The 14,202-nt window shown below is 36.8% G+C and overlaps 1 protein-coding gene across 9 annotated transcripts in view; it reads left to right on the forward strand.

The window, feature by feature from the left end:
• The window catches only part of triob (trio Rho guanine nucleotide exchange factor b), a 181,439-nt gene that overhangs the window by 81,220 nt on the left and 86,017 nt on the right, over positions 1-14,202 (forward strand). For 8 of the 9 annotated variants that reach the window (XR_009437662.1, XM_059567335.1, XM_059567334.1 and 5 more), the window contains 3 exons: positions 4,101-4,215; positions 8,100-8,292; positions 11,557-12,045. Coding sequence is in view for 8 of the 9 variants with exons in the window: in XM_059567335.1 (XP_059423318.1) it covers positions 4,101-4,215; positions 8,100-8,292; positions 11,557-12,045 (797 nt within the window). In the remaining variant the exon portion in view is untranslated. Of the gene's footprint in view, positions 1-4,100; positions 4,216-7,848; positions 7,944-8,099; positions 8,293-11,556; positions 12,046-14,202 lie in introns of those variants that run through there. The other variant, XM_059567333.1, reaches the window with a different exon arrangement.

The following is a 14,202-nucleotide window of genomic DNA, read 5'->3' on the forward strand; positions in this document are numbered from 1 at the left end:
ATGTAAGAAATGTGTGGCCATATGGTAGTCTGGATTATTGGTACGAATAGCATACTTATGTTCAGCTAATCGATCACGCAAACGTCTCTTGGTTCTGCCTACATAAAATACATTCTTACATGGGCAAGATAAACGATATATAATGAAGGTGGTGTTGCCGTTAATAAAATCTCTGATTTTGTATACTTTATTGGATTTAAAATCCACAAAGTTTTTTGATGGGATAATGTTACTGCAATGAGGACAATTCATACATCGATATAAACCAATGGGTCTCTTGAGCCAATTTTCTTTTTTCTCAGGAGGAAGATAACTATGAACCAATTTATCACGAAGTGTCGGAGCTCTACGATACGACACCAAAGGAGGTTGCGGAAAAATCTGTTGAAGTACAGGATCAGACTTGATAATGGCCCAGTTATCTAAAATAATATGTTTGATATGTCTAGCCTCCATACTATATTGTGTGACAAAAAAAGGGTGAGATTGGGTGTCTGTTTTGTGTACCTTCTTAATAAGGGTGTCGGCACATTCTAATGATTGGGCTCTAGAACGTGCACGAGCAACAGTGTCTGATTTGTAAGCTCTTTTTATGAACCGTTCTGACATAATGTCCGCCTGTCTCTCAAAATCAACATTATCATCACAAATACGGCGTAAACGTTGGAATTGGCCAAATGGTATGTTCTCAATAAGATGTGGAGGATGAAACGAATCAGCTCTAAGAATAGTATTTTTAGAGGTCTTTTTCCTAAAGATCGTGGTGTGTAACATACCATCTACATCAATAGAGATGGCCAAATCTAAAAAGTCAATTTTGTGTTTAGAATATTCAATAGATAATTTGATATTACCATTAATAGAGTTAAGGTATTGGTGAAATTTCAATACCTGAGTCTCAGTTCCATTGAAAATGAAGAGTAAATCATCTATATAACGACCATACCAGATAATACAATGATGAAAAGGATTAATCGGATTGAGTACATGTAATTTCTCCCATAATCCCAAATAAAGACAAGCATAATTTGGTGAAAAACAGCAACCCATGGGTACTAATTTTTTGTCTGTACAATTTATCAGTTAATTTAAATACATTGTTGTGAATAATAAATTCAGTAAGTTGTACAATAAAATGAGATGGCGGTTTTGTATCAGTTCTCTCAGATATGAAGTGTCTTAAAGCATGCAGACCCTCCTCATGATCAATATTGGTATATAGCAATTCCACATCCATAGTAATTAAGTATTGAGAACCCACATTACCCAACTTAGACAGACTGTTTAGGACATCAACAGTATCCTCAATAAAAGAGGGGAGAGTCTTAACAAAGGGTTTGATGAAAAAATCAACAAATTTAGACGCTGGTTCAGTAAGTGTACCATTTCCCGAAATAATGGGTCACCCAGGAGGATTATCAAAAGGAGGTTTATGTACTTAATTACTATAAAATGTAGCCAAAGCAGGGTATTCAACAGTCATATACCTCATTTCACTTTCAGTAATCCAATTAAAGTTATTGGCATGAGTTAAAAATGTTATCAAAAGCATTAGTTAACTCAGACAAGGGATTAGTACAAATTCTTTCATAATGCTTGGTATCTAATTGTCCAGTTGCCTCTTGGATATACATCTCTTTGGATAAAACCACTACTGCCCCTCCTTTATCTGCCGGGCGGATAATTATATCGTTCATATTCGTGAGTTCTTTAAGAGCATTAAATTCTGTAATAGACAGATTGGATTTTTGTATTGGTTTAGATCTCGTATCAAAACAATTTTGTACATCAAAATCAACTTTTTTACAAAAGGCAATCAGAGAAGGATTGGATCCCATAGGTGTAAATAGGGATTTGGGTCTAAATAAAGACTGAGTATCCGTACTGATAGTATTGTCAGCAGCCATCAACTGTTCAGGTGTATAATCACAAGAAATCACAGGATTAAATCCCGTAGTCCCATTGTCAAAATTATGTCCTGACTTGTGATAGAACAACTTTAAATGTAAATTACGATAGAATTGGAACAAATCAACTCTAGTATTAAGCTAGAGGTATGAGTGGGTGAAAAAGACGTACCCTTGGACAGTACAGACCGTTGTGCATGAGATAAAGGCTTGTCAGAAAGGTTGATCACCGAGGATATCTCTTCCTCGATATCGGTCGTAGTGATGGTGGTCGAAGTCGTTCCTCTCCCCCGGTGGCCGCGGCGCGTCTTCTTGAACCTCGAAGGGAAGACTGAAGTCGCGGCCACTTGTCCTCCAAAAAATGGTCAGATTCGGAACCCTGAGATCGGGACTCATCTTCACTAGATGTAAGGTTGAAGGACACGTTCTGTGGGAGGGGCAGATGGTCTGATTGTTTTTGAGGATGACGGTGATCTCGAAACCGCCGTTTTGGTGCCAATGATAAACTTGGCCTCTCTGATGATCCTCGATATCCCGTTTAAACTTCCGTACCTTCATTTCCTTAATGGTCGTCTCAAGTTTAAGTATTTCCTCTTTGATGGTTAGTAGAGCTTGTGGTTCCAAAACGTGTGTGTGTTTTTTTCATTCTGATATGCATATTGTGTTGATATGTGAAACACCCCGTGATTACAGAGACATAAAACTCGTTAGCGCCAACTAGTGGCCGATTTCTTTCAAAATTCGTACAGACCTTAGAAGGTTCATGAGTCGAACGTGCCCAGCGAGTTTTGTTCCGATCAACTTCCGTTAACCCTTTCAAATAGGTGCTTAAAATTGTTTGGCCAATGGCAGCCATGTTTTTTTGAGATATGCAAATGTCCTCATGGGTACTTGTGCCCCTTCAGACAAAGACACTGCATACCAATTATCAAGCCGATCGAGCCAACGGTTGCCTAGTTATAACCATTTATGTGTTTTTTCTATTTTCTATTTTCAATTTTTTTTATTTGACCAAAGATTGAGCTCATACATATGTGTACCTAGTTTGGTGAAGATATCTAATTGATTTCTGGAGTTATAGCCATTTTAGTAAAATGGGCTCCTCCCACAACGTTAATTTTGCGCCCCCTAGCGACCATGAATGGAAATTTCAACTTTTTTTCGATAATTATTGATGATCAGACTCCATAGAACATTTCTGCACTGGTTTGGTTCCGATCGGGCAAAAAAACACAGACTAGTTCGCAAAAGTAGGTTTTAAGCAAAATTCAAAATGGCGGAAAAATTTGCATACCGCAAATGAAATCGGAGATATACATTTTGATCGTCAGATGTTCAGCTTTCCATTGATATAAGACTCTTGAGCCTACGACACACGGTCTAGGAGTTATGACCAGTTTCGCGCTTTTGGTTGCTATAGCACCACCTATGGGCCAACCGGGGTCATACTCTCTGAACCTCTCCTCGATTTTTGTACTACCATCTGGCAAAGTTTCAAGGTTCCAGCACTTACGGTTTGGGCTGCACAACACGTTTTAGCGGATCTTGTTGACCCCAAAATGTATAAACCATGTCTAAAAAAGCCATCATAGTTAAGAAATGAGTGAAAAAGAAACTGTTGCTTCCTGCTCCATTCTAAGCCATTTATTTAGAAGAGTTCACTCCCTATCCAAAGGCCCAGATTTCTATGAATATTAATGAGAGGAAACTTATTTGCAGTGACAGTCATTAACACTCTCAGATATGTGAGCTCAAAGGAAGAGCAGCATCGCTTGGGAAATGCAGTGAGTGTTTAGCTGGCTGCTGACCCAGATAGCTTACGAACATCTTAATCTTTGGCAGGCCAACTTCCTTATCATCAGCTCAGCTTGTTAGAGATATATCTAATTTCCAATTTTGCCCTTCTTCCACCTCTGCACTTCAAAGAAAGTGTAATGGAAGTGGGTTTGCAGTAACAATATGAAGCAATCATATTACCCTAGCAATGATATATGAGACATCATATTCTGTATTAGACAAAAACCGAAGCTAGTTAAACACAAATTGGCATGGTTGGCTATGATAAGTAGGCCATGGTGTTCTAAAGGCTAGTTGGAGTTTCTTAAGATTAGCCATTGCCCTATTTTACTAATGCTTGAGTGGCACAGATGTTGTTGTTCCAGCCAAATATAAGTGCGTTGATTTGGCCTGCAGGTGGAAGAGATCGTCGTGGAGGTCCAGTCCTTACATTTCCAGCCAGGAGTAACCACGACAGAATACGACAGGAGGACCTCAGACGACTTATTGGGTACCTTGCAAGCATTCCCAGGTAAGCATTGTGTGTGTGTGTGTGTGTGTGTGTGTGTGTGTGTGTGTGTGTGTGTGTGTGTGTGTGTGTGTGTGTGTGTGCACATGTGTTTGTCTGCGTGTCAATGTGAACACTATTATGCAACTAAATTTGTAGTCATAAAAGATCAGGTTCAGGCAGTTGAAACGTTGAGGGACTGATCCCATGGCAGCACAGGTGTGGAAGTCAGCCTGCTGCTTGAATTGTAAAGATACCGTTCACTCATCATTGTGTTCATCCTAGCTGATCAAGGAAAGATAGACTAGCAGTTGATCTATTTTTGGCCATTTCATACAAAATTAGCCATTCAATAAAGGTGCAGTCACGATTTTCTTTTCACTGTCGTGCCTAACAAAATCAGCAAAACCATTAGAATCATTAAAAATCCATGTGATCGGAATAAGGAAACCCAAATGTGTTTTATTTTATTTTTTATTTAGTGTGCACAGTATATTTTTTGTGCCGATCCTAAACTTCTGGGGGACCTAGAATAAAAGGTCTTTTTTTTCTTTTCTTTTTTTTGAGTAAGACACTGTATGACATTCATTTTTCATGATTTGACAGATTTTTACGTAGAAAGAAATTACATTTTACATGCACCACATTAAAAGAAATGACATAAGTGGTTTTCATAAATGCTGGCCAAATTCAAAAATTAAACTAAAATTAAATAATCTTTGAAAGCAAGGGGGCCCCCTGGTGTTTCAGGGGCCAACACAGCTTGAGTACTCTGCGTATAGGGAGGATTGGCTCTGTTTATTTTTCACTAGGGTTGTTACAAAATATGTTTACAATAGATTATGTTGTTTTGATTATTATGTTCATCAAAGACTGAAAAATGTATCATGGTTTCCACAAAAAATATTTAGCAGCACAACTGTTTTCTACATTGAAAATAATAAGAAATGTTACTTGAACACCAAATCTGCATATTGTAATGATTTCTGAAGGATAATGTGACACTAAACAAGAATTACGCAAGAGGATTGCTAGAGAATTGGTAGGTGGTTGCTAGAGTGTTCTGACTAAATCATGGCATTTCTAGACTGTTGCTAGGGTGTTTTACAGGGTTAGGCCATAAACATCCCTTCAAGGCAAGCCATTTTACTTGGCAGCCATCTTTGAAAATCTTCTCTCTGTAATTGTAAGGGAATTGCTGGTTTGCTGCTAGGGTGTTCTGGGTGGTTGCTGTGGCATTGAGACAGTTGTTTGGGTGTTTTGGTGGGTTACTAGGATGTTTCTAATGAAATGAAAACTGCTGCTCAAGAAACCATTTTCACAAGCAAGTTTTCATTAAATTTAATTTGCATTAAGTTCTTTTCATATCTATATTCATATAAGTAATGCCTGTAGCTAAGCTTTCCCTATCTTGCACACACTTTAACACGCAGAATAGCTTAACAGCTGTTAGCATTGATTTGACTCAGTGAAACTCAACCAGTTCCACGTGAATCTCTGCTTTCAGCCAGAGGGTTCCAGCTCTGCACAGTTCAAAACTTTATGTAGGTTATCATCTGCCGCAGGGTTCTCCCAAACTTTACTTCTGTTTTGTTGTCCGTAATCACTCTGTTTGAGCCAAACTGAATAATACAGAAATTAAATTTCATCTTCTCAACAGCTGTAAACACATACCCCACTTTTGCACAGAATAATATGTGAATTTGAAAACAAATAATCCACTTCTGACCCTTTGCTCAGAAACACAGTTATTCAGTATTACAGTATGCTGGAGACCCAGATGTGGCCCCTGGTTAGGAAAATAAGTGGTTTAGTGAGGAAGTGTATAGACGCTTACGGCTGTTGGTTTTGGTGTCTGGTGTGTACCAGATAGCCAGGGGTGTAGATATGTTGTTTGGCCTAAAACTGCAGATTTTAGGCCACACTGGTTGTCCTCCATCATCCTTTCATGTCTTTCTCTCTACTTTTTCTTCACTCCTAAGAATATTTCTCATTCTTTCACACTTTAAATAAATGTTCATGACTCAATCCAACCCACATTATGTCAAACACCACATAAAATAATTATAACACATCCATGTATTCTTGAAATCAAACCCAGCATGTGTGTGTATATTAATACACTTACAATGCAAGTCTATGAGGCAAGGCATTGCGCAAGGATAAATGTCTAAACACACTGTTTTGGAAGTATACCCACAGTACTGTTTGTTAATATTGACTAATATGATAAAATCACTTTAAAGGCCTGTTCACACCAAGCAATAACTATAAAGATAACGATAAAGATATAGTTCTAAAAATCGTTCTCAATATTAAAGAATAGCAGAGTCCACACCACAACTATAACGATAAAGGCACAGAGAAACGATATCGTTGGAATCACTTTCAGAACGATTTTTTTTCCCTGATGAACGATTAAACATTGCCAACCAATCAGAATCAATTCTTCTGTAATGAGCTCGAGAATTTAAAGCAGCAGATGTGCGTTCCGCTTAGAATACACAGACAATATCATTCGCTGGTGTGGACGCTAATATCGTTATCTTTATAGTTATCTTTATAGTTATCGTTCTTGGTGTGAACGGGCCTTTACACACAGTTTTCAACTCCTAATATTATCGTTATTCCATGATCTAAATACTTGATTCTGATTGGCTGGAAGGTGTGCGTGTAAATTGTGTAATTCCAATGTGCAGCCTTCATTTAAAGACGACACAATTGCACACTATAGAATTTTTGCAGAGACTGGAGATCGTGCTGAACAAACAGAAACATTCAGGAGCAACTTGTTGTCAGTGCTGCCCCATGATACTTATTAATTAATTTGCAGCAGTGAGGTGGTAATGCCACTGTTTTTGAAGTAAATAAACTCACAGGCACACATACACACACACTCTCTCTCTCTCTCTCTCTCTCTCTCTCTCTCTCTCTCGCTCTCTCCCTCTCTCTCTCTCTCTCTCTCTCTGGGAATTACACTGGTAACACAATATATAATGTAATGTTTAAATTTAAATGATTTTTTTTTCGGTTTGGCTTGTATTAAATTTAATACATACGCTACAGTTTTATTATTTTTTTTATGTTCTTCAAAATAAGTCTCTTATGTTCACCAAGGCTGCATTTATTTTTTCAAAATACAGTAAAACAATAATATTGTGAAATATTACAATTTAAAATAACTATTTTAATATATTTTATTTATTAAGTGTAATTTATTTCAGTGATGGCACATGTCACATGATCCTTCACAAATCATTCTAATATGCTGATTTGGTGTTCAAGAGACATTCCTTTAATATTATTATCAATGCTGAAAACAGTGGCTGATATTTCTGTGTTTTTGATATTCTTTGAGAGGTCTACTAACCCCAAACTTTTGAACAGTAGTGTACATATAAATCGCTTCACATTGTGTCTGCTTGTTTTCTCTCTGTCTCAATCATCACATCCTTAATTATGTTCTCTCATTCTCTCTCTTTCTGACCTCTCTCTCTCGCTCTCTGTCTCTCTCTTTCACTCTCAGAGAGGGAGGTCAGAATGATTTAGAGTTGTTCAGTGCTCATTCCTGCTTAAGAGTCAGACTAGAGAAGTGCAGCTGTTGATTTGAAAACATTCGGGCTGTTTTTTGAGCTAGAGAGCTCTTTAGTTGTTGTTTTTTATATTCATCTATTTATTTATTTATTTGTCTTATGGCAGTTTTCTCTAAATTTAGGAAGAAAGGTTTGTTTGTCTTTCATATGCTATATTTGGTAAGTGCTATTTTGCATGCATGGTCCATTCACATTATATAGGATTTACTAAGTGTATTTCAGTTTGAAAGCAGCAGCTCTTCTTTACATCTCACTAATGATGTGAGTGTCAGCAGTGCAGAAGAGGTGATGCTGTGTTTTTATTTGTTTGTGTAGTGAGGAGGTGAGCAGACATGGCTTCACGGTCATCGTGGATATGCGAGGATCCAAATGGGACTCTATCAAACCTCTGCTGAAGATCCTACAGGAATCGTTTCCTTCCTGCATCCACGTCGCTCTCATCATCAAGCCTGACAACTTCTGGCAGAAACAGAGGACGAATTTTGGCAGTTCCAAATTTGAATTTGAGGTAACTTTGTGCATTGTGAATTTACTTATAATTAGGGTTGTAGCTATCGAATATTTTAGTAATCGAGTATTCTACCAAAAATTCCATCGATTAATCGAGTAATCGGATAAAATGCGTTTTTGCTTAATTAAAGTGCAATATTAATTATGCAAGAGAAAATAAGACTACTGGGTCTCTTAAAATGAACAACTTAGTTTACTTTTTTAGAAAAAAATGTTTTATTTATTTTTTAAATGCATACAATGCAATGCATACATCAAAAATAAACATTTAATTATTAACCATTGTTTCTCTGTCTGTACTTGTACTGTGAACAATGACAAGAAAGTTGACAGATGAATTAAGTGCCATTCAGTTGGGGTTTTAAATAAAGCATTTTCTGAGATGCACATTAAACATTAAACACATAAAAAATGTATTTATCTTTTAATTATTGAAAATTAAGCAAACTTAACTTTTTGGTAAACAAAGGGGATTTACTATTAAGAATAAAACATGGAAGAAATGTTGTGTGATTGAACCTTAAAAAAAATAATGTTTGATTTTTTATTTTATTTTTTGTAGTAGGATATATATATTCTGCTGAACAATAGTAATACATCTCTGGCAAATACTTGTCTTTGAACCGGACTTTTATTTTGACGTGTTGACGTACCTTTACAGTTCTGTTGTGACGCTAGTTTTACTCAAATCAAACGGTCAAATGCTCATGAAGTGACTGTCAGAGCAGTTCTGGAGATGTTGTTCATGTGTTCACGTCCTTATTAGTGAGACGCTTCAGTGTGTGTAAAGTCGCGCTTCTGCCCCATTCATTAACAGAGACACGCAGAACATGCAGGATTCATATTTAAATAGTCTGTTCCGGTTTAATATTTACAGATATTAGTCCATATCGTGATTTGGTGTAAGTGCAATGACCTATTTTTGATTAATTAATTCAAAGTTTGGCAAAGTCCGTGCCATTCCGCGTTAAACTGTAAATTCCGTTTTTATGACTGGATTCCGCGATTCCCTCCGCGTTTTCTGCATCGCAGAAATCCTAGGGCCCTAGTTGTGGTATGCCAGCTCTCTTGCAATGGACATACGTTTGCCCACGCCCTCAAATCAAAACACTGCTGACTCCATTTCAGACGCTGCGCTTGTGTCTCCCTCCGCTTTGTGGGTGACGAAAACGCGTTGTCACATTAAAAAGAACGAAAGAACCTGACGTGAGATTTAAAATAAATTTAAAGAGGCTTCGAGGCAGAGGAATTTGCCTCGATCATTTTTTGTAATCGAGTTACTCGAGTTACTCGAGGAATCGTTTCAGCCCTACTTATAATAAAGTGACAGTGAAATTCTGTTTTTGGTTTATACAGTTACATATTGCTTTGAATTTTCTTCTAAAATCTCTTGTCTGAGATTACAGAATCTTTCAGGGAAATAAAAGAAAGAAAAAACAGTCTATATTTTCCTAGAACATTCCATATTGATGGTGCGAAAGTAGAGCTGTCAAAATTACTTCTGACCTATTTCATTAGAGATGAGAGGAAGACACATGCAGAAGTGTTATATTTAATCTGAAGGCTTAATCTCCCAAAGGAGGTTTCTTAAATTAACACATCTAGTGTGGCACCAAATCAGAAGTATTATTACATTGTAATATATGTTTAATTGATTTATATTAAGTGTAATACTGATTTATGATTTATACTATTTATACTAGCTGCATCACAAATATTATTTGAAGTTGTTTACACCTAAACACTGGAAAATACTTCTAATTGCATTGATGTAATACTGACCAGACTGTCTTGACGTTCTGCTCTCTATCCACATGGTCTCAATTGTCCATTGTACCCACATGTGTCTACTGTTGTCTCTAATAACATGACCTGAGCTGCAATCTCTGGAATGTTTTTTGGGCTGCTTTAAGTAAAGTGTTCAATGTAACTGATCCAATAGTCTTTGTATTCACCACCCAATCAGAGTGTAATTGCATTGTTGTTTGAAATAAAAACTTCAGCTTCTTGGAAACCTCCCACTGAGTCACAGACAAAACCATTCCATTCAGAAACCAGAACTGGCAAAATATTGTTACACTTTGCAGTAATTTGTTTTGGTTGTTGTATAGATGTCACAAAGATGCCCCACCCACATATAAAACATTACATTTTAATATTAAATTGCAAAAATGAAGACATGTGGCCAAAATGTGGAAACAATGTAGAGATAACAAACTATTAATAGTCAAGCAGATATCAAAACAGAATTTTGCAGATATCAAATATTATTTTAAAACCTAAAATAATTTCTCACTGAGGCAGCAGTTTGTTGTTATTGTAAAATTTCAAGTCAAATTAGAATTATATAGTCTTTTTGAATGTTTCAAAGCAACTTTACAAAAAAATCATGATGTTAATATTTATATCTTAATATTTTCATTTCTTATAGTCACATTTAAGAGATTAGGGCCATGCAGTTATAGTTTAAATTCTACATCAATACAAGCAGTCGAGCCTTTGAGATTTCCTATATATATATATATATATATATATATATCAGGGGGCTGGGCAAGTTAACATGTTATTATCGTGTTAATGCATTTCATGATTAATGCTGATAATTATTTTGTCACACGTTAACGCAGTTTTTTATTATCATGAAAGTCCATTGCTCACTGACTCTGAATACACATACAGACAAACCATGGGTCACAGGAGGGGACGCTCCTGATCAAATTATTTAGGCTAAGCATCAGCATTCACAAACCACTGTCCTGTTATTTTTAACAGAAATTAATGCTACGAGAATGAAATCACAATGTCATAAATGGGAAATAGGAAGTTTCCGATAGAATCGTGCAGGTCTCTACTCATAAGATGCCTGTTATAATGTTATGATCGAGGCTCTGGACTCTGAGCATAACTTGTTTTTCTATAACAAACTATAAAATATTTTTTTATGAAAACGTTAATGTCTTGGCAGTGACAAATAGCTTGTTTTATATTTAATTTAATCGTGGTAATGTTATAAGTTACGATTTATGAGAACTATTTTATCTGCTACTATGTAAAAGGAATACTGCTGTAAAAAAAAAACATACATCGGTTTTGTATGCAAACGTGAATTGCACATAATGCAGTTTTTAAATGAACTTCTAAATTATAAAATTTCTATGTTGTTGAAATATATTATGAAAATGAGAAATGTTCAATAAATCAGATCAAAAAAATCTGCTACATTCAGAATATGAAGTTAAGCATCCTACTTTAATCCTTTCAGACCATCATGGTGTCCCTCGAGGGTTTGACCAAAGTGGTTGATCCTTCCCAGCTGACTCCAGACTTCGAGGGCAGTCTGGATTATGACCACGAGGAGTGGATCGAAGTTCGAGTGGCCTTTGAAGAATTCACGAGCAATGCAGCTCGCATCCTTTCCCGTTTGGAAGAACTCCAGGACTCTGTGTCCCAGCGGGAGCTGCCATCAGACCTGGATGGGTCTCGGCGTGCTATTGAGGAACACACCTCCCTGAAGAAAAAGGTTACTAAAGCTCCTGTGGAGGAGTTAGATACTGAGGGTCAACACCTGCTTCAGCGAATCCAGTGTGGGGAAAAAGGCAGAGGAGATATCCAGGGATTAGCTCCAAAAGTCCAGGCGCTTCTGGATAAACTTCATGCCACACGCCAACATCTGCACCAATCCTGGCACATGCGCAAAGTTAAACTGGATAAGTGCTTCCAGCTGAGACTCTTTCAGCAGGATGCAGAGAAGGTGTAAACATTAATTATATGTGAAGTTTAATAGGGAGAAAACTGGATAGTTTTACATATATCATAGGGTATGGACCATAACATAATAGATAACACTTTATTATTGGGACCAATTCTCACTATTAACTAGATGCTTATTAGCATGCCTATTATTAACATATTGGCTGTTTATTAGTACTTATAACACTAATATTCTGCATCACTAATCCTACCCAATACCTAAACTTAACAATTGCCTTGCTTACTATTAATAAGCAGCAAAAGAAAGCATCAAAGAATTTATTGAGGTATAATCGTTTGTTAATAGTGGGAATTGGACCTTAAAGGGTAAGTTCACTCAAATAGCAAAATTATGTCATTAATAACTTACCTTTGAAGTTATCCATTGAAGCTGTGTGAACGGTATACTGTCCATGTCCAGAAAGGTAAGAAAAACATCATCAAAGTAGTCCATGTGACATCAGAAGGTCAGTTAGAATTTTTTGAAGCATCGAAAATACATTTTGGTCCAAAAATAGCAAAAACTATGACTTTATTCAGCATTTTCTTCTTTTCCGTGTCTGTTGTGAGAGAGAGTTCAAAACAAAGCAGTTTGTGATATCCGGTTCGCGAACGAATCATTTGATGTGACCGGATCTTTTTGAAGCAGTTCACCAAATCGAACTGAATCATTTTAAATGGTTAGTGTCTCCAATACGCATTAATTCACAAATGACTTAAGCTGTTAACTTTTTTAATGTAGCTGACACTCCCTCTGAGTTCAAACAAACAAATATCCCGGAGTAATTCATGTACTCAAACAGTACACTGACTGAACTGCTGTGAAGAGAGAACATGAACATGAAGATGAACACCGAGCCGAGCCGAGCCTGATAACGAACAACAGACTGTCTCGTTCATGAGTCAAGAAAAGGTTGCATCGGTTTTCGGATCACCAGTATTTATTTCGGACAGTTCGATTCAATAAACCGGTTGAAAAAAAAAAACGTTTCACCAGTTCTATTGCACTCGACATAATGGCGTCATTGGTGATGATTGCCCTTGATTCAAGCCTTCGGTTTACCCGCACTCATAACATTAGCACAGAATCAGTTCAGAATCAATTACCAAAAGAATCAGTTCGGTTCAGACGCTCTGTGTGTCACTCTGCTTCACGCTGAATCACACATGCGCAGTATCATCAGCTCCTCGATTCTCGAATCGGATGAGTCTGACAGAAATGGTTCTTGACTCTTGAATGAGTCAGTCTGTTGTTCGCTATCTGGCTCGGCTCGCTGTTTATCTTCAGTTCTCTCTTCACAGCAGTTCAGTCAGTGACCTGTTTGAGTACATGAATTACTCCGGGATATTGTTTTGTTTGAACTCAGAGGGAGTGTCAGCCACATTAAAAAAGTTCACAGCTTAAATCATTTGTGGATTAATGCGTATTGGAGATGCGAACCGTTTAAAACGATTCAGTTCGATTTGGTGAACTGGTTCAAAAAGATCCGGTTACATCGAATGATTTGTTCGTGAACCGGATATCACAAACTGCTTAGTTTTGAACTCTCTCTCACAACAGACACGGAAGAAAAGACAATGCTGAATAAAGTCGTAGTTTTATTTTTGGACCAAAATGTATTTTCGATGCTTCAAAAAATTCTAACTGACCCTCTGATGTCACATGGACTACTTTGATGATGTTTTTCTTACCTTTCTGGACATGTACAGTATACCGTTCACACAGCTTCAATGGAGGGACTTAGAGCTCTCGGACTAAATCTAAAATATCTTAAACTGTGTTCCAAAGATAAAAGGAGGTCTTACGGGTTTTGAACAACATGAGGGTAAGTTATTAATGACATAATTTTAGCTTTTTGGGTGAACTATCCCTTTAAAATAAAGTGTGTCCACATAATAGAAAACACTACCTGCAAAGACACTTTATATTTATAATTTATGTAAATGTATATAATTTTATGAAAGTTATGTACTTTAACAAAAATGCCACCCCTCAGTACTGTGGTACAGTAATCATATCAAATGGTAATAACATGTTTATTGCATGCTACCAAGTTGCAATGATTTTGTTGGTCGTTACATTTGATATCAGAATATTTCAATAAGGGAAACATTTCTGTAGTGTTTTCTATTCACAACCAAACTGTTTGACCTCCCT

Source organism: Carassius carassius, chromosome 15, assembly GCF_963082965.1.
Source record: "Carassius carassius chromosome 15, fCarCar2.1, whole genome shotgun sequence".
Lineage (NCBI taxonomy): Eukaryota > Metazoa > Chordata > Actinopteri > Cypriniformes > Cyprinidae > Carassius > Carassius carassius.